Here is a 20,108-nt window from a genome sequence, read left to right on the forward strand (position 1 = left end):
CGCCCAGCCCAGCGCAGCCCCAGCCCCGACCTCCGCCACCGCCCAGCCCGGTTCCGCCGGCCGGGAGCACCGGGAGCGACAGAACCAACCGGGGCACCGCGAGCACCGGGAGCACCGGGAGAGTCCCGGAACACCGGGAGCGGCGGCGGTACCGGGGGTCCCGGGGGTCCCGCGTCATGATCTGCGGCAGGAGGGCGCGTCCCGCCGCCGAGCAGCTCCGCGCCCCGTCTGACGGCGCCGGTGGCTCCCGCCGGCCCGGGAGAGCCCTGAAGAAAATGGGTGAGTTCGGGGGGAACCGGGCGGGAACCCCGCCAGGGCTGGGCCAGAGGGGTCCGGGAGGGATCTCCGGGCCTGGGACGGAGTGGAGGGGGACACTTGTGACGGGAACGGGTCCCCAGGGCAGGGTGGGGGCCCCCAGGGTGGAGATGGGTCCCCAGGGACGGAAGGGTCCCCCTGGTAGGGAGGGTCCCCGAGGTGGATGGGTTCCCCCACAGGAGGGAGGGGTCTCCCGGGATGGGAGGGGTTCCCAAAGCCACCCCAAAATAGCTGTGCATCGCCCCAGCCTTTGGGGGACAGCGGGGTTGGGGGTTACCCACATCACAGGTGACAGGAGCCCCCTTGCTCAGAGCATTTATTGTCCCCAGAGCTCAGGTCCCACTCCCCAGGACCCTTCCCAACACCCTGCCTCAGTTTCCCCCGCAGGGGTGCTGCGGTCCAGCAGGGCCAGGGGTGCCCGGCGAGGTCAGGGCGTGTCCCTGGGAGCGGCCGCCCGCAGTGGGAGCAGCAGGGAGGGCCAGGACTGGCCTTGTGCCCCCACGGGGACACGGGGCTGTGTGCCTGGGGCTGCTGCAGCTCCGTGTGTCCGTGTGTCCCTGTGGCTGTGTGTCCTTGCACCCATCTGTCCCTGCACCTCTGTATCCACAAATCCAAGTGTCCATCTGTCCCTGCATCCCAGCACCTGTGTGTCCGTGCCTCCCCTGGGCTGTGTCTGGGAGCACCCACGCCTACGTCCATGCACGTCCGTGTGTCTGTCTGTCTGTGCGTCCCGATGCTCATGCACCCCTGTGCCCGCGTGTCCGTGTGTCCTGGCAGCAGTGCGTCCATGTGGATCCCTGCATCCGTGTGTGTCAGTGCATCCCTGGCTCTCTGTGGGACTGAGCAGCTGTGCCCATGCACCCCTTTGTGCCCATATCCATGCATCCATGCATCCTGTGCATGCACCCACCCGAATGCCCGTGTGTCTGTCTGTCCTTCCATCAGCAGATCCACGTATCCACACATCCCTGCGTCTCTGTATCCATCGTCCAGGCGTCCTGGTGTCTGTGCATCCACGTGCACGCTGCACCCTGGTGTTTCTGTACCCACACACCTGTGCCCACAGATCTGACATTCCCTGTGCCCATGGACCTGACATTCCCTGTGCCCGCAGATCTGACATTCCCTGTGCCCACGGACCTGACATTCCCTGTGCCCACGGACCTGACATTCCCTGTGCCCGCAGATCTGACATTCCCTGTGCCCATGGACCTGACATTCCCTGTGCCCACGGACCTGACATTCCCTGTGCCCATGGACCTGACATTCCCTGTGCCCACAGATCTGACATTCCCTGTGCCCATGGACCTGACATTCCCTGTGCCCACGGACCTGACATTCCCTGTGCCCATCCCTGTGCCCACAGATCTGACATTCCCTGTGCCCATGGACCTGACATTCCCTGTGCCCATCCCTGTGCCCACGGACCTGACATTCCCTGTGCCCATGGACCTGACATTCCCTGTGCCCATCCCTGTGCCCATGGACCTGACATTCCCTGTGCCCATGGATCTGACATTCCCTGTGCCCATCCCTGTGCCCACGGATCTGACATTCCCTGTGCCCATCCCTGTGCCCACGGACCTGACATTCCCTGTGCCCATGGATCTGACATTCCCTGTGCCCATCCCTGTGCCCACGGACCTGACATTCCCTGTGCCCATCCCTGTGCCCATGGACCTGTATCCGTGTCCCACATCCCTGCAGCCCCATGCTCGTGCAGCCATGTCCCCATACCCCGTGCCTGCGCCTTGGGCAGGACGTGACCATGCAGCAGGTGCTGGCATCTGGTGGCCGCAGCCCCGAGGCCATGGTGGCTCAGGATGTCCCCAGGAGCCCCCAAACCACCCTTTCCCAGCCCAGGAATGGAATGTCCATCCAGAGCAGGACACGGCCACTGGATTCCTAGGATGGCTGCCAAAACAATAAAGGGAGGAAATAAACACTCCGTGAATAGATGGAAAAATCCTGGCTGAGGCATGGGCCCACGAGTCCCCTGAGTCCACCCTGTCATTGTTCCCAGGCTGAGCTCTGCTGCTGGCACCATCCTGGCATTCTCCATGCAGGATCTGGGCGGCTTTGCTGGGATTTAGCAGCTGGGCTGTGTCACTGCTGTGCCCTGTCCCCCCCTGAACAGCCACACTGTGCTCCAAAGGGGCCCTGGGCAGTGACATGTCCTGTCTGTCCTCTCCTGCTTGTCCCATCCCATCCCATCCCATCCCATCCCATCCCATCCCATCCCATCCCATCCCATCCCATCCCACCTGCTCTGTCCCATCCCATCTGCCTCATCTTGTCCCCGCCTGCCCTGTCCCATCCTGTCCTGTCTGCCCCACCCCCTCCTGCCCAATCCTACGTGTCCCATCTTGTCCCATCTTGTCTCACCTGCATTGTCACATTGTGTCATTCATGTCCCACCCCATCAGCCTCTCCTGTCCATCTCACCCTGTCCCATCCCATCTCTCCATCCTGTCCTTTGCCACCCCATCCCATCCCATCCCATCCCACCCCAATCCCACCCCATCCCACCCCATCCCATCCCATCCCACCCCATCCCACCCCATCCATCCTGTCCCATTTATCCCATGCCATCCCACTGGATACAGATGTGCACCCAGATGTGCACCAATCACCCCCCAGCCCATGCCCCCAGCACACCCTTAGAGCCCCCAGAGTCCCCAGAGTCCCCAGTGTCCCCAGTGTCCCCAAAGCCCCCAGTACACCCCTAGAACTCGCAGAGCCCCCAGAGCCCCCAGAGCCCCGGTGGCCCCGGGCTGTCCCCGCAGGCCTGACGGAGGACGAGGATGTGCAGCGGATGCTCCAGGGGTCCCTGCTCTGGAAGGTGAAGGCCCAGGGCGGCTCCAGGGCGCGGCTGTTCCGCCTGCAGGAGGACGGGGTCACCGTGTGCTTCGAGGGACGCTTCCGGCGCGCCCGCTCCCCGCGGAGCTGTGAGTGCTGGCGCTGTCCCCCCGCGGGGACACCGAGACACAGCCCGCACTGCCGTGAGCTGCAGGGAGAGCCAGGAGCTGGGTGCTGCCCCAGACGCACCCCTCGACCCCACCAAGGAGCTGACCCTTACCCAGACCCCCGCCTGGGACCCCAATCCCAATCTAGGCCCTGGTCCACAGCCTTGGGTCTGGACTCCCACACAGAATCCAGGCATGGACGTGTCCATGTGAGACCCAGACCCCAAACCAGGACCCCCTCCTGGAATCCGGACCCTACCCCAGGACCTGCACCCCCACCCAGGATCCAGAACCCCACCTGGATCCTGACCACAGCCCAGTTCCCAGACCCCCACCCAAGACCGGGATCCCCATTCAGAACCCAGACGCCCCCTGAGTTCCAGACCCCAATTCAGGACCCAGATCACAGCCCAGGACCCAAATCCCCAGTGAGAACCAGGGGATTCCCAATCCTGGGACATGGAACACAATCCAGACCCCACCCGTGCCCCAGATGCCCCCTGGGACCCAGATCCCTGCCTGGGTCCCCACCTGTGACCTGGACCCCGATCCCCACCAGGACCCAGACATCCCCCGTCACTCAGACCGCGGCTGGGGATGCAGACTCTCACCCAGCACCCAGACCCCAATCCTGCACCCCACACCTGGGGTCCGGACCCTCACCTGAGCTATGAATCCAACCCAGAATGTGGACCCCCACCCAAAACCTGAACTCCAGCACCCTTCACGCAGTGGCTCCCAGAGCCTTCCAACCCTTCCCAGCGCCTCCCAGTGTACCCCACATGGAGCTCTAAGAGCCCGCACCCTTCCCCATCCCCCCGGGGTCAGCCCAAGGTCCCGTCTTCATCCCGGCCAGACTCTGTCCCCCTCCCCGGCGTCACCCGTCTCTTTCCGCCCTCATCTGGGATGGGTGCCTGGAGCTGGCACGGCGGCACGGCGGCTCCATCGCTGCCAGCGTCCCCGTCCCCGCAGGGACAGCGGCCGCGGCTCCCGTCTCGCCGGGGATTAGCGGGCTGAGCCCGGCCCGGTACAGAGCCGAGCCCGTCCCGGGGGCGCCGCGGGGTGTCCAGCAGCGGCCGGGGTGTCTTGCAGGATGCTGGCGGGTGGGTGACCCGCCGGGGGAGCGCGTCCATGGTCCCTCCCCACGCCGCGCGTGTCCCCGCAGTCTCGGTGGCGCACGTCGAGGCGGTGCGCCAGGGTCGCCGGTCGGAGGGGCTGCGCAAGCACGGGGCCGCCTTCCCCGAGCGCCACTGCTTCACCCTCGCCTTCAAGGGCCGCCGCAAGAACCTGGACCTGGCCGCCCGCGGCGAGGAGGACGCCCGGCACTGGGTGCAGGGGCTCACCAAGCTGATGGGGCGGCTGCAGGCCATGAGCCAGATGGAGAAGCTCGACCAGTATCCTTCGAGGGGATGCTCGGGGACAGGGTGGGGACGGCTACGGGAGGTTTCCTTAGCCCGGTGCGGTTGGATCCACGGCGTCCTGCAGCGAGCAGACAGGAACAAGGACAACAAGATGTCCTTCCGGGAGGTGAAGAGCATGCTGAGGATGCTCAACATCGACATGGACGATGTCTACGCCTCCAAGCTCTTCAAGGTACCCGTCCTGAGCTGCTGCGCTACCCCCTGGCTCCTTCTCTCCTTCCCCAGCGCAGAGAACTGACAAACTCCCCACACCACAGCCACCCCTGCCCCCAAGGAGCACACGGTGGAGAGCAGAGAGGTGGGCTGAGCTGTCCCAGCCGCTGTTCCGTGTGTCCCCAAGGTGGGACATTTCTCCCCCGTGGAGGGCTGCTCCTATGGGCATCTCCCGAGGTCCCTTTCCGCCTAGGGAAACTGAGGCACGGAGCTCTGCTCTGTTCCATCCCGGAGTGGGGGGTCAGAGGGCTCTGGCTGGGGGAACAGAGGGGGCAGTAGCCGAGCCCCCCGAACTCACCCCACGCACCCTGCCCACTCCAGGGCACAGGCAGAACCAGGCAGGGGGTGGCTGTACCCCGTGCACACGGGGAGGGGACAGTCCCCGAGGCTGGGCTGTGCCACCAGGAGTGTGACCACTCGGGCAACGAGCGGCTGGAGGGCCGGGAGCTGGAGGAGTTCTGCCGGCGGCTGCTGCGGCGGCCGGAGCTGGAGGAGCTCTTCGGGCGCTACTCGGGCGAGGACCGGGTGCTGTCGGCCGAGGAGCTGCAGGACTTCCTGAGGGACCAGGGCGAGGAGTGCAGCCCGCGCCAGGCCCGCTCCATCATCCGCACCTACGAGCTCAACGACAAGGGTACGCAGGGGCTGTGGGATCACGGGGTGGGCACTGCCAGAGCCACGGGAGCTCGTGGATGTAGGGATGGGGCTCTGATTGGGGACATCGCCCCCACCAAAGCACTATGGGATCCTCCAAGGCTTCTGTTACTGTCCTGGTGCCATTCTCAGGGTGCCCCCAGTGTCAGCCATCCCACACATGGCCTGGCTGGCACCTGGTGGATGTGACGCCGTGGGGACGGGTGAAGGTGGGGATGGGCAGCAGGTGGACTTCCACGTCTCATGGGTGGTGTGATGCCAGTTCTGGCATGAATGTGACACTGCTGAGGGACTTCTGTCTTCCTCAGGTGCCACCATGGCAGGTCCAGGGTGAACATAGCACTAGGGGACGTCATGGTGCTGATGAAGGATCTCCATGTCACAATAGTACCCTTAAGGTAGATGTGGCACAAAAAGGGGGCCTCCCCTGAGTGCCACAGCGCCAGGTCTGGGGTGACATGGCACTGGGAAGACAGAGGGCGTCAGGGTGGGGACGTCCACACCTCGTGGGTGTCACCATGCCACGTCCAGAGTGAATGTGGCACTAGCAGGATGGGTGACATCAGGATGGAGATGGGACACTCGAGGGAACTTACACGTCCCCTGGGTGCCACAGTGCCAGGCCAGGGATGAACATGGCACCTCCAAGTGGGGGAAGTCCTCAGGGTGCCACCCCGCCAGCACCATGTGACACCTGCCCCCGTGTCCCACAGCCAAGCAGCAGGACCTGATGATGCTGGACGGCTTCATGATGTACCTGCTGTCGGCTGCCGGGGACATCCTCAACCAGGAGCACACCAAGGTGCACCAGGACATGAGCCAGCCCCTGAGCCACTACTTCATCTCCTCCTCCCACAACACCTACCTGACCCGCAACCAGATCGGCAGCACCAGCAGCACCGAGGCCTACGTCAGGTGCGTGGGGTCCCGTGGGGCCCCGAGTGGGGACAGATGGACACGGGGATGTGTGGATACGGAGGTGCAGGGACAGATGGACACGTGGATGTGTGGATACAGAGGTGCAGGGACAGATGGACACGTGGATGTGTGGGTACAGAGGTGCAGGGACAGATGGACACGTGGATGTGTGGATATGGAGGTGCAGGGTCAGATGGAAACATGGATGTGTGGATATGGAAGTGCAGGGACAGATGGACACGTGGATGTGTGGATATGGAGGTGCAGGGACAGATGGACACGTGGATGTGTGGGTACAGAGGTGCAGGGTCAGATGGACACGTGGATGTGTGGGTACAGAGGTGCAGGGTCAGATGGGTGCAAGGACACACAGGCACAGGGACACACAGAAGGTCCTGTGGCTGCAGGGGGACAGGGACTGATCCGGGGCTGCTGTGGTGGCAGGGCGCTGAGGGCAGGGTGCCGCTGTGTGGAGCTGGACTGCTGGGAGGGCTCGGACGGGGAACCCGTCGTCTACCACGGCCACACGCTCACCTCCAAAATCCTCTTCCGCGACGTCATCGAGAGCATCCGCGACTCTGCCTTCGAGGTGAGACCCGGCGGGGGCCCTGGGGGTGCGCGGTGCCGGGTGTGGGGTGCCCGGTGCCCGGTGCCCGGTGCTGAGGGCTGCCCCTCCCCATGCCCAGAAATCCCCCTACCCCGTCATCCTGTCCCTGGAGAACCACTGCGGGCTGGAGCAGCAGGCCACCATGGCCCGGCACATGAAGGCCATCCTGGGGGACAGGCTGCTGACGCAGCCCCTGCAGGGGCAGGACCCCCACGAGCTCCCCTCACCAGAGGTAAGGCCGCCTGCGCACCAGTGTAGGGTCCCCACGTCTCCTCCAAACCCTGAGCTCGGACCTGCCCTCTGTAGCAGCTGAAGGAAAAGATCCTGGTGAAGGGCAAGAAGCTGCCAGAGCTGTGGCAGGAGCCCCGGGGTGTCACCTCCCTTCTGGACCCTGAAGAGGAGGAAGAGGAAGAGGAGGAAGAAGATGAGGAGAAGGTGCAGGAGAGAAGCCCCCGGCGGGTAAGAGACTTCCCCAGGGATGTGGTTTTGGGGGACCACGGCATCCTGGTGGTGCCAGGGGACCATGGCATCCTGGCACTGTCCCAGCTGAGCACTGCCAGCTCTGCCATGCCCTCTGCAGCCCTGCTCTCTCCTCTTTCAGTCGCTGCAGTCCCTGCAGGAGATCAAACCTCTGCAGGTGGGTGATGGGCTGGAGCTGGGGGCGCTGACAGGATGGGTGCTGGGGGGGCAGTGAGTGGCTGTCACTGCCTGGAAGAGGGGACAGAGCTTGGGGAACCCTCAGTTGTGCCTGCTGGGCTGGGTGGCCTGTTTCTGGGGTTTCCAACACTTTAGTTTCTCCGTCACCTCAAGTTCTCCATTGTGTTGGGCCTTCATCACATCCAGGGTGACCTGTTGGGGTCTGCATCACTTTGGGGTCTCTGTCCCCTCAAGTGTTCTATCCTCTCGGGGTGTCCATCACCTCAGGCTCTCCAGCACTTTGGGCTCTCCCTCATCTTGGCGTTTGGAACGTCTCAGGCTGTCCATCCCCTTGTGTTCTCCATGACTGCAGGTTCTCAACCTGCTTGGGCTCCCCGTCAGCCCCTGGTCCCTCGTTCCATTGCCCCGGGCTCAGCACCACCTTGGGCTCTCCACTGCATTGAGGGTCTCCATGGCCTTGGGGGTCTCAGCACTCAGCACTAGCAGGGGAGAGGGTCTGTGGACCCTTGGACTGGCAGGTGGCCAGCGGGGCCAGCTTGTCCCTGATGCCACGGTGGCTCCCGCAGGCCAAGGACGCGTCGCAGGTGTCCCCGGAGCTGTCGGCACTGGTGGTGTACTGCCAGGCTGTCCCCTTCCCCGGGCTGGCCCAGGCCCTGCGCCACCCCCAGCCCTGCCAGATGTCCTCCTTCAGTGAGAGGAAGGCACGGAAGCTCATCAAGGAGGCAGGTGAGGGCCACCAGGTGGGGACAGGATGGAGACAGGGTGGGTCCATACTCCCGAGCCACGGGGATGCAGGATGGGCTGAGAAGGATGGGCTCGGTCTCTAGGGTGGCTCCGTGAGTGGTCAGGGTCACGCTGGCCTCACCCAGGCTGCCTGGGATGGGTGGGACTGGGGTCTGCTGGCAGGGCCTGCCTGGGGCCAGGGCCAGGGCTGGGGTCACACGAGCAGGATCTGGATCAGGATTTAGGATGTGGCATCTGGGTCCAGGGCCTGGGGCTGTGAATAAGATCTGGATCAGAGTGCAGGCACTGAAGTCTGGGGTCAAGGGCTGGGGCTGGGGGTCAGAGTCAGAGTCTGAGGTCAGGGCCTGAGATTAAGATCTGAGTCAGTGTTCAGGGTCTGGGTTCCAGGGTCCGCGTCTGGAGTCAAGGATTAGGACCTGGGTCAGGGCATAGGCTTGGTGGTCTTGGTTTGGAGTCTGAGGTGCAGGAATCAGGGTCAAGATCTGGGGTCAGGGTCTGGGTTCCATGGTCAAGGTCCAGGGTAAGGGGTCTAAAGTCAAGTGTGGGATCAAGATCACAATCAAGGGTCAGAGGTTTGGGGTCGGGGTCCAAGGCCAAGGTCCAGGTTTGGGGTCCGGTTTCAGGGTCACGTGTCAGGTGACACACACCCAGCTGGGCAGGCTCTGTCCACGTCCTTGGGCCAGTCAGCCTCTGTGGGAGCCCCCCGGCAGCACTGGAGGGTGCTGAGCCGTGTCCCCCCGCAGGCCCGGCGCTGGTCCGCTACAACGCCCGCCAGCTGAGCCGCGTGTACCCGCTGGGGCTCAAGATGAACTCTGCCAACTACAACCCCCAGGAGATGTGGAACGCTGGCTGCCAGCTGGGTGAGACCCCTAGGCCCCCCTGACCTGGCACCCACCCCTGGGGCCATCACGCCCCCTGACAGCCCGTCCTGCCGTCCCCACAGTGGCCCTCAACTTCCAGACGCCGGGCTACGAGATGGACCTGAACGCCGGGCGCTTCCTGCCCAACGGCCGCTGCGGCTACGTGCTGAAACCCCTGTGCCTGCGCAGCCCCCCCGGGGAGGGCTCCCGGCGCCTGGCCCTGCACATCAGGGTGAGCACAGCCCGCCAGCCTGTCCCCAGGCCCGGCTGGGTGCCACCCACCTCGCTGCTGAGTCACACCCGTGACGTTCCAATGCCTGGCCGGGTGCCACCTGCATCTTTTCCCAGGTGACACCAGCCCTGTCCCCAAATCCAGCTGGTGTCAGCCATGTCTCGTCTCTGAGATGGCATCACCCACCATGTCCCCAGTCCCAGCCAAGTGCCACCCACATCCCTTCTCCTAGGAACCCAGCCACATGTCACTCATGTTCCTTCTCCTGTGTGGTACCAACCATATCCCTCCTCTTCACCCCATCCCCACTCCTGGCTGTGTGCCATCTGCTCCCTTCTGGGGACACCACCTTGTCCCCAGCCATCTGCCACCTTCTCCCGGGTGGCACCAACCACCTCCCTTCTCCTCATCCCATCCACACTCCTGACTGTGCCACCCATGACACTTCTGGGTGACACCAACCCTGTCCCCAAATCCAGCTGCTGTCAGCCATGGGTGGCAACAGCCACCTCCCTCCCTTCCCCGTGTCCCCAGCCCCAGCCAAGTGCCACCTGGGGACACCAGTCCTTTCCCCAGTCCCACAAGCCCCCTGTGCCCCAGGTGATCACAGCGCAGCAGCTGCCCAAGCTGAACAGGGACAAGGGCAGCTCCATCGTGGATCCCTTCGTGCGCGTGGAGATCCACGGCATCCCGGCCGACTGTGCCAAGCAACAAACCCAGCACAAGCTCAACAACGGTGAGTGCTGCCACCTGGGCACCCCCAGGGACGCCCCTGGGCACCATGGGGACACTTCAGGGCGCCCCAGCCCCCAGGGACATGCAGTTACCTCTCACAACCCTCTTACTGCCTGAATCCCAGGAATGCCCAAGGACAACCCAGGGGCTCTGGGAGCACCCCGATCCCTGCAGACACCCCAGGCAACCTGATCTCCAGGGGTGCTCCAGGACACCCAGGGTTCCTCAGGACACCTGGTCCCCAGGGACACCCCAGGGCACCCTGATCCAGGGACACCTTGATGCCAGAGGCACCCTAATCCCCGTAAGGGACAGTGCCTTGGGTACCCACAGCCCAGCACTCACTGCCAGTTGAACCAGTGCCCAGGACATCCCAGTCCCCTCCCCAGCACAGCCAGATCCCACCAGTGGCAGGGTCCATCACGTCCCAGTTCTCCCAGTGCTGCTCCCTCATGTTCTCACCCAGCCCAAGCCCAGTGTGATGCCCATTCTCTGCAATGACCCCAAATTCTTTTCCGTACACCCCACCACTGCCCCAGTGTTACCCCCATTCCCCCAGTGAACCCCACCTCTGCCCCAGTGTTACCCCCATTCCCCCACTGTACCCCACCACGGCCCCAGTATGACCCCCATTCTCCCAGTATGGTCCAGCCCAGCTCCAATACAACCTCCATTCCCCCACTACATCCCATCAGAGTCCCAGTATGATCCCATCCCTCCAGTATTTCCAGCACAGTCACTGTACAACCCCCCTTCTCCCAGTATAGCCCAGTCCAGTACCAGTTTGGCCCCCTTTTCTCCAGTGTACCCTATCATGGCTCCAGTATGACCCCCATCCCCCCAGAATGGTCTCTGTTCCCCCAGTATGACCCCCTTTTCCCCAGTACACTCCATCATGGCCCCAGCATGATCCCAGTCCCCTACCCTGACCCCCATTCCCCCAGTACACTCCCCCACAGCCCCAGGATGACCCCCCTTTTCCCCAGTACACCCCAGTCCCCACATCCCCCAGTGCAGGGCGGCAGCTCAGCCGGGGCAGGGCAGTGCCCGGGGGTCCTGCTGGTCCCCACGTGGCCCCGGTGGCCCCGGTGGCCGCACCCAGCCCATGCCGGTGCCGCAGGGTTCAACCCGCGCTGGGAGGAGACGCTGCGGTTCCAGGTGCGGGTGCCCGAGCTGGCGCTGGTGCGTTTCGTGGTGGAGGATTACGACAGCACCTCCTGCAACGACTTCGTGGGGCAGTTCACGCTGCCCCTGCCCAGCATGCGCCAAGGTGGGTGCCGGTGCCACCCCGCTGCCCTCCGGGCATGGGGACGGCCCCTGGCACCCGCTGAGCCCCCGGCTGTCCCCAGGGTACCGCCACATCCACCTGCTCTCCAAGGACGGCGCGTCCCTGTCACCCGCCACGCTCTTCGTGCATGTTCGAGCCAAGAGCCTGTGAGGAGCCACAGGAGGGACAACCTGGTGTCCCCGAGGTGCCCACGGGGGGACATTGTGTCGGTGTAGGGGACAACAGGCTCCTCCCTGGGCGGACACCCTGCGTGGGGACAGCCCGAGGACACTGCTCACCTGTCTGTGGTGACAGCAGGGCTGGGAGGACCCGAAGGGGTGGGGGCTCCCCTACCCAGGGCCACCCTCCTACTCTTGCTGAGGGGACAGAGATGCTGTGACAACCAGGATGGGTTGATTGGGCCAACAACAGCCCAGCACAGCCCCACAGGGGTGACAGCAAGCACCGAAGCTCACCGGTCTTGGCCACGCTTGATCCCAGCTCCTCTCCTGGGGTGCAAGGATGGTGCCATCATCACCCTGGAGTCCCTGAGGGGACCCTGCCACCACACACTCCATTGTGCCCGGGTGGGGCCACATTGCCAACCTCTGCTCTGGCACCAGCCATAGGCACAGATTTACACCCTGGGATCAAGCCAGTCGAATAAAGGTTTTATTTTAACAGAGCCTGTCCCAGTGTCCCTGTCACCCTCCGGGGCCCATCGTGGGTGGATCAGGGCTGAGCCCACCCCCAAATCAGCAGTGCCCTGGGGAGCTGCCAGGCACCCATGGGTACTGCACCCATGGAAGCTGGGGGGATTCACTGGAGCAGCTCTCAAACCTACCACGGGAATAAGGGGAGGTCCCATGGGGTGTCCCCCACCCACACCCAGCCTCCCCTGGCCCAGGACAGCAGGGACACAGGAGGGGACACAGAGGTACTTGCATAGGTGACACGGACCCCGAGCAGGGGTGATGGCACTGCCAGGGGGGATGTGATGGGCTCCTGGTCCCCACTGAGGCCCCACAGGTCCAGGCTGGGGCGGGCACAGGCTCTCAGGGTCCACGGTGCCACGGGGTGTGACAGGGACACGCGAGGACAGGGAGGCGTGAGAGTGCATAGACGGGGTCTTGGCCTTGGTGTGCAGCTTTGGAAACCTTTGGCTGGGCGGGCAGGAGCATCTCGGAGCTCTGGGTTCGGGACACGGCAGGAGGCTGTCCGGGCACTCCTCGATGGGATGAAGGTTTGCCATGACACCGTTTCCTTTCTCTCGGCGGATCCCGCAGCACAAGGCGACACCGGGAGCTGGTGGTGGAGGCACCGGGGAGGCTGGAGCCCCGGGGTGATGCTGGAATGAGTATCCATATTTCCATGCTTCCAGAGAAAAGCAGCTGAGCAGAGAGGCTGGAGGTATGGCAGTGGCAGTGGAGCATCCCCAGTGCCCACAGCCCCACGGGGCAGGCCGAGGGGAAGGAGCCCCAGGAGCCCGAGCGGAGCGGGGTGCGCCGGCCGCGCTCTGGAGCTGCACCCCCTGGATCTTCGGGCACTGCCGGCCCCAGGTCAGCGTCCAGCAGGAAGGGTTGGAGTCTCCGTGGCTGGGCAGGAGGTGGGACAAGGCATCTCTTGCACAAATAGCCCTTGAAAGGAATCTCGACGTGCTCCCGAGCCCATGGGGAGGAGCCCCGTTTAACGGAGTCAGGAGCAAACCGGGGCAAAGAGCCGAGCAGGGGAGAGCCTGAAGCACCCTCGGGGCAGGCAGGAGGGTTTGGCCAGCAGCCACCATGTCGCCACAGCATCAACCTCAGCTGTCCCCATGGAGAAAAGTCCCAGTCCAGCAGCCCAGTGGTGACCTTCAGCAGCCGAATGTAACTCATGGCAGTTGGGAACAGGAAAGATTTAAAATATATATAATATATACTTTTATTATTCACCCGTTAAATCCATTATATGCCAATCATGATCTAGTTTCAGCAGTTACATTCCCTTGATCATGTCTTTAGGAGGATGCAGTTAAATCAAACAAGGAGGTGGCTGACAGCAGCAGGGGGCTCTGATGCCCCTCTCCCGGCGTGGGTCCGGCTTTGGCAGAAAGGATGAGGGCAGCACCTCCCCAGGCCCGGCTCCTCCACGCTCTCCTGGCAAGGGCTCCCTTACTGCAGCACCAATCCAACCTGGAAATAGGGATCAGGACAGAAATTGGGGTCAGGAGGCGTGCTCTGCTCCGTTCCCAGCCACGCTGGGAGGGCTCGGTGCTGTCTGTGTTGGTTTCCCCACTGGTTTTGGGGTATTTGAGAGCAGCAAAGCCCTGGGTTTGTGGCTGAGTGGCCCTGCCCAGCTCTGATCTGGGGAGGTGACCAATGTTTGGGGTGTGACAAACCCACCAGGTCACAAGACTGATTCATGAGCCAAGGGTGTTTCTCAGCTCACGATGAGTAGAGGGATGGAACACCTCTGCTATAAGTTGGGGTTGTTTAGCCTGAAGAAGGCTGCAGGGAGGCCTCAGAGCCCCTTCCAGTGCCAAAGAGGGGCTTTGGACAAGGGCCTGGAGTGACAGGACAAGGGGGAATGGCTTCCCACTGCCAGAGGGCAGGGTTAGAGGGGATATTAGGAAGAAATTCCTCCCTGTGAGGGTGGGGACCCTGGAACAGGTGCCCAGAGCAGCTGGGGCTGCCCCTGGATCCCTGGAAGTGTCCCAGGCCAGGCTGGACACTGGGGCTTGGAGCAGCCTGGGACAGTGGAAGGTGTCCCTGCCTGTGACAGGGGTGGAACAAGGTACTCTTAAGGTCCCAACCCAAGCCATTTCATGATTCTGTGACTTGGGAGAAGCTGCTTCCCAAGAGGCTGGTCCCTGGACACGCCCCTCCACAGGCAGCTGGCACTGCTGGGGACCCTCCAGGACGTGCTGGTGGCCTGTCATGCACTGACCCAGCGGACCCAGAGGCAGCCCCACCACAGGGAACATTCCCAGCATCAGGCTCTCCCAGCCCCAGTTCTCCCAGTTAAAGAAGCAACTGCTGACACCTCCTGGGAATCTCCTGGGGCTTCCTAGGAGGCTCAGCAGGCAAGTGAGGCTGGTTTAGGGCACAGGGCTTGTGCCCAGAGACAGACCTGGCTTCACACCAGGGAACCAAAGCCCTGTGACTGCCATCAAGGCATTAATTAGCTGTTAAGGCATTAATTAGCTGCGATGTAGCTGGGCAGATTCTGGTTCTCAGCCTGGACAGGTGCTGGATCACATCTCTGGTGTGGAGGGACAGCAGCAACCAGGTGCTGCCTGAGAATGGCCCAGGGCAGGCAGACAGGGACCCAGCACAGCTCTGGGAGCAGGCCAGTGCAGAACAGGCTGCTGGCCCTGGGGACAAATGACATCCTGGGATCCCGTGGCTCAGCCCCCTGCAGGTGGTGGCAGAGCTCCTCTGTCCCAGGTCCTGGTCCAGCCTGCCTGCTCTCTCCAGAGGGGTGGCTGCTCCTCCCACCCCACCAGGACACCCAGGGCTGTGCAGTGACACCCGGGTCCCATGAGGGATCACAGGTGACTATCACAAACCCCGGTGTCACATCTGTCACCCTGCAGCCCTCTGCTGTCTCTGTGCTTGGCCTCCTTCCTTAGAGGGAAGGAGTTGGTGTGAGGAGAAGGACTGAACCTGCACTAGTCCAGGAATAGAATTAGCTTTGGAAGATGAGTGTGGAGGGGTTTTCCCCAGGGACACAGTCTGCAGGCACGGGAGGTGGCAGAGGGATCCACCCTCACCACGTGTGACACTGCAAGGACACCAGCTGGGCTGGAACGCTGAGGTGAGGGTGACAGCAAACCCATGTCCCCAGGGCTGTGGGGACAAGACCCCCTCCTCACAGCACTGACCTTCTCTGGTGCCATGCTGGGACACTTCCAATTGTACAGGTAATACTGCAGGTTCCCATCCCCGATCCCAAACTTCAGCTTCTCCAGGAAGGTTTTGTTTTCCATGAGATCCAGTGCATTGAAGACATCAAATCCTTTCTGCACAGGGAGACATGAAGCCATCAGTTCCAGCTTCTGTGCTGGGGAGTTCCTCCCACCTGGGAGCAGCCTGGCCCCCTTTCCTGCCTGGCTTTGAATCCCAGAAAAAGGGGAGAGCTCAGCCTTGGTGTTCTCACCCTCAATCCAACTACTACAGACTGTTTGCTGTAGGACATGAGTAACCACAAGCTGGAAGGTTCAAGGTACCCCAGCAACCCTCTCCCGGGTGGCAGATCCTTTTGGATTGGGATTTCTATAGTTCCTGGGAACAAGCCCTTTCCACAAACCCAAGGGTGGCCAGCCTGCAGTGAGCTGCCTAGTGAGTTTCCTGGTGAGCTCCTGTGAGCTGCCCAGTGTCCCACAGTGCCAGCCCACCCCTGCATCCCTCCCCGTGGGAAATGGACTTGTAGAGAATTCTCAAAGCCTGACAGAAGGCTCACATAGTAGAACCCATGAAGAGTAATTTGAGATGATTTGCTTTAAGGCATTTACAGCATGGTGTAGCAAAAGCTGATAGACCAAGAAACACCTGTAGTGTATTGTAATTAGGAAATACTGGATTCTGATTGTGACGGTGTGAATTATAACATCTGTATTGTCTCACCCTTCCCACGGGACTGAAAATGGAATAAAAGCTTTTTAAACACCTCTCAGATGCCCCATCTGTGGCTCAGGGAAGGGCCCTTCCCTGCAGCACTCACCGACTTGGCGAGGATGAGCGCGTCGCTCATGAGGTCGATGAGAGGCGTCTTGGTGTGGACGTTGTAGAAGGAATAAGCAGCTTTCAGGCTCTTGTGAGTCGGGTGGTTCATGATGGTGGAGGGCAGGGTGTAAAAGCTCAGGAAGTCTGTCACCTCTCCTGGGGCACTCTGGAAGGCAGAAGGGACAGCATGACACGTCAGGCTGGGATAAAGCCTGGCCAGAGCCTTACAGGGGCTCTCCCAGTTGGAGTGGTGGCTGCAGGGAGACGCAGGGCCCAGGATGGGGGCACCATCCTCCAGCAAATTCCCATCCTGGAGGGGCATGGAGCTCCTCCCCGATGGCTCCCACAGCTCCAGTAGAGGCAAAAGCCCAGGAAATCACCCCTCCCATCCTGCTCCTGCCCCTCACCTCCACCACGAAGGTGTCGATGATGTTCTCCTGAGGTACAAACCAGTGCTCCACCTCCTCTCTGCTCATCACGGGGGTCAGGTGGAACTGCTTCAGGTACTCAGTCAAGAGCTTGTGCACAGCAGGGATGTCCTTGTGTTCCATGGGCCGCAGGCCGGGAGTCTTGGGAGTCTGCAGAAAGTGGGACAAGTTGTTTCATCGCTTGCGCAGTGGTTTTCATCACCCAAGGGCTCTCCAACGAGCAGCACAGAGACACTCTCTGCTTAGATCAGCCCATTATCAGCCCCCCAGCCCCGTGTGCCCAGCAAAGGATGGATGTGATCTGCTGTGACACTGATGGCAAAGATCACAGAGAGCACAGCATGTCCCAAACCCCCAAGTGCCAGGTCAGGTCCCACTGGAAGTGCTCCTACCCACTAACGACACAAACTCTGCTTCCCTCCAGGTTCCTGTTCCCACTCACAGCAGGCACAGCCTGGGAGACACGTCCCAGGCTCCACAAGATGTTATTCCCAGTTGGCCTCAATTACTAATTTAGGGTTGGGATGGCTCAGCAAGCCCAGATCTGCTCTGGGGCTGAGTTTCTATGCAAAAACCAGTAGCTCCAGCCCAGCAACTGCTGTCTGTGTGGCTGTGGGAGGCAGGAGCTGGGAGCTGCCCAGCATGAAAGCAGCACTTTCCACCCCAAAGGGCTGACAGAAAGGAGCCAACAAGGTCAGGGAAGGTGGTGGCAATTTTAACGCACTTTGCTTCTTTCTCTTCCATCTCCAGCTGGGGAACTTCCCCAGCAGGACAACTGCAGTGCCAGAACTGATCAGTGTGACTGAAGAACGAGGGACTAACTCGATCCAAGGTCACACTGAGGCTGTGTTTGGACAGATGAAGGCTGTCACATCTGCCTGCTTGTTTTACCAGAACGACAGGCTATGACTCACCAGCAAACAAAAGCTCACAGGGTCCTCTAACTGCAAGAATTTGCCCTTAAAATGCAGGTACCCAGGCAAAAATACATAAAGATTAAATAAAGCACAACTGCTTGACAGAGTCATTTACTACACGGAACAAACCCTGGGTCTCCAGGCAGAGGACTTGACCTCGACCTCCTTTGTGTCTCTTGCCCAGGGAGGAGCAAGCCCTGAGCCCTGCTCTGGCTGGCACCCACCTCAGGCAGCCGGTACAGCTTTGTGGTACGTTGCATAGTCATGTTCCTGCTCAGGTGGGAAAATTTGACCTCGATGAGTTTCCGAGGATTCAGGGAGCGGTGCCAATACCTGCAGAAACACACTGGCAGTGGGAGACTCGTTCTGGGGCAGTGGGGTGGCTGCAGGGGCAAGTGAGAACATCAGGCCAGCAGCTCCCCACAGAGAGCAACACGGCTCTGAAGTGATTCTGCTGCCAAAGCCTCCTCTCCTGTGTTACATGAGCAGCTTTAGCAAAGCCACGGCACTTATCCTGGAAGGACAGTGTGGGAGCAGAAACCTGGGCTGGGATCACTCTCCCCTGTCCCAGGGAATCCCACACTGGCCACAGGGGGTAGCACAGGAAGGGAAGGTCTGCAGACAGAGATCTTGGGGGAGCCACAGACGCTCACCTGCAAGTCCCCACAGGCTTTGGCAGCACCACTCCTGCAGTGTAAACAGCCTGGAAGATTCCCTCTAGATGCACCCTCCTCGTGATCTCACGGATCAGAACCGGAGCCACCCGTTTGGAGCGCAGCTTTTTGTGGACACACAGGAAGTTTATCTCCACCATCTTCTTCTCTCTTGGGGAAGAAACAATGCAGAGCATGAGGCTTGACTGTCCTGACCTGGGAGGATCAGACCAACGCCCTGGGCAATCAACCTCCAAACCCCTTCAAGGGAATGAGGAGTCAATGCCCCAGGGAAGGGGCAGGGGCTGGTTTTGGAGAACCCTCCCACAAGCTGTTACCCAGGGATTCCCAGGCAAAATGGTCTGAATCTGTGTCAGGGGAGGGTCAGGTTCCATATTAGGGAAAGCTTCTTGCCCCAGAGGGTGACTGGGCACTGCCCCTGGAATCTCCTGCCCATGGAATGGTCACAGCCCCAAGGCTGCCAGAGCTGCAGGAGAGTTTGAACAATGCTCTCAGGGACAGGGTGGATTGTTTGGGTGCCCTGTGCAGGGCTAGGAGCTGGACTGGATGATGCTTGGAGATGCCTTCCAGCTCAGGATATTCTATGATTCTACATCTCCATCTAACCCTGGATGATTTCTGTAAGCCAGAGCCCTAAGTTAACCCACCTCATTGAGGAAAACAGCCTTCACAATGGTTAACCACAAGATGTCCCTGCCCAGAACCAATCTTTAAATATCCCTCAGCCTCCCCTCCAAGCAGCAAAACATCTCCAAAGCTGAAGGGTGCAGGTCTGGCTGTGCACTGGGGAGGACAATGGAGCCAGACCCCCTGAGCACTCCTGAAGCCCCAGCCAGGGGCAGGATGAGAAATGCAGCAGCACTCACGTGTCATAGATGTGGATGGTGGCTGGAATCGCGCTGATAAATCCCACCAGCTTCTTGCTGGAGACCACTCGGACCCCACAGTGCCACTGGGGCAGCCAGCCTGGAGGACGCAGGGCCCTGGGGAGGGGACACACATCAGCAGTCACCTCCCACCCACGGGCCCTGCTGTACCTGCTCCTGCCTCCCATCCTGTCCTGGGACACCCCGAGTCCTGCTGGCCAGCAAGAAGATGAGAGAGTGACAGTGATGTGACAGGGACTGCTGGGATCCAGGACAATTCCTGCACCCCACGGCCAGTCCTCACTAGGGACACAGGAGGAAATCCGTTCCTCGATTCAGGAACACCCTGAGGAAACAGCAGCTCTGCTGCAACAGGACTCCAAGGGTAATTGCTGGCAGCTGCCTTCATCCCACAGCTCCAGGGCACTGAGGAGTCCCTCAGCTACAGGGATTTTCACCAACACTTGAGGGATCAAACCAAAGAGGAGAAAAATCCACTTTTAAGCTCCCATATCCGGGAGGAGCCAGAGGCAGGCAGGGCTGGCCAACAGCCCCTCTCACTGTGTCCCTTGGACACCATACACACTGACAGATGGGGAAAGGACATTTCAGGAAGAAGGGAGATGGGTAAGCAAAGGCAGCTGCAGCCCTGTCACCAGGATCAGGCTTGTCAGCATCCCACAGCCCTGCTCTGCACACTCCTGGTGCCACTCACCACAGCAGGAACTCGGGCGAGTAGTCGAAGCGGAACATGTTGTCATCGTCCTCCACGTAGTTCTCGTTGAGCAGTGTGTACAGCTCCTTCAGCTGCAGCAGCACAGAGCACACAGGTTAAGGAGCTTACTCAGCCATCAACTGCCCCCAGTCAGGACCCTGAGCACTTAATGTGTGGCCACAGCCCTGGGGCACCATGTGCAGCCATGCCCCTGCTCCG

General features: G+C 61.5%; 2 protein-coding genes across 7 annotated transcripts in view; one reads left to right on the forward strand and one right to left on the reverse strand.

Moving 5' to 3' along the window:
* PLCD3 (phospholipase C delta 3) lies at positions 1-12,271 on the forward strand. Of its 6 annotated transcripts, none has more exons than XM_038163013.1 (16): positions 1-279; positions 3,102-3,263; positions 4,447-4,675; positions 4,745-4,874; positions 5,321-5,546; positions 6,280-6,481; positions 6,929-7,073; positions 7,171-7,323; positions 7,398-7,550; positions 7,693-7,728; positions 8,315-8,474; positions 9,236-9,352; positions 9,436-9,584; positions 10,185-10,320; positions 11,440-11,589; positions 11,669-12,271. In XM_038163013.1, exons 1-16 carry the CDS (start codon positions 177-179, stop codon positions 11,755-11,757), a joined length of 2,340 nt encoding a protein of 779 aa, XP_038018941.1. In that variant the 5' UTR covers positions 1-176; the 3' UTR covers positions 11,758-12,271. The 6 variants fall into 6 exon arrangements, with proteins under 6 accessions (XP_038018941.1, XP_038018940.1, XP_038018939.1 ...); XM_038163012.1 differs by having other exon boundaries at positions 11,478-11,589; XM_038163011.1 differs by having other exon boundaries at positions 4,447-4,874.
* Positions 12,246-20,108, reverse strand: part of NMT1 (N-myristoyltransferase 1) — an 18,487-nt gene continuing 10,624 nt past the window's right edge. Inside the window, exons 5-12 of the mRNA XM_038163016.1 lie at positions 19,890-19,981; positions 19,175-19,291; positions 18,288-18,458; positions 17,859-17,967; positions 16,697-16,867; positions 16,288-16,455; positions 15,449-15,586; positions 12,246-13,757 (exon numbers count right to left, since the gene is read on the reverse strand). Of these exons, the coding sequence (XP_038018944.1) occupies positions 13,737-13,757; positions 15,449-15,586; positions 16,288-16,455; positions 16,697-16,867; positions 17,859-17,967; positions 18,288-18,458; positions 19,175-19,291; positions 19,890-19,981 (987 nt within the window). The 3' untranslated portion in view covers positions 12,246-13,736. The remainder of the gene's footprint in view (positions 13,758-15,448; positions 15,587-16,287; positions 16,456-16,696; positions 16,868-17,858; positions 17,968-18,287; positions 18,459-19,174; positions 19,292-19,889; positions 19,982-20,108) is intronic.

The sequence above is a fragment of the Motacilla alba genome, chromosome 27 (genome assembly GCF_015832195.1).
Source record: "Motacilla alba alba isolate MOTALB_02 chromosome 27, Motacilla_alba_V1.0_pri, whole genome shotgun sequence".
NCBI classification, from domain to species: domain Eukaryota; kingdom Metazoa; phylum Chordata; class Aves; order Passeriformes; family Motacillidae; genus Motacilla; species Motacilla alba.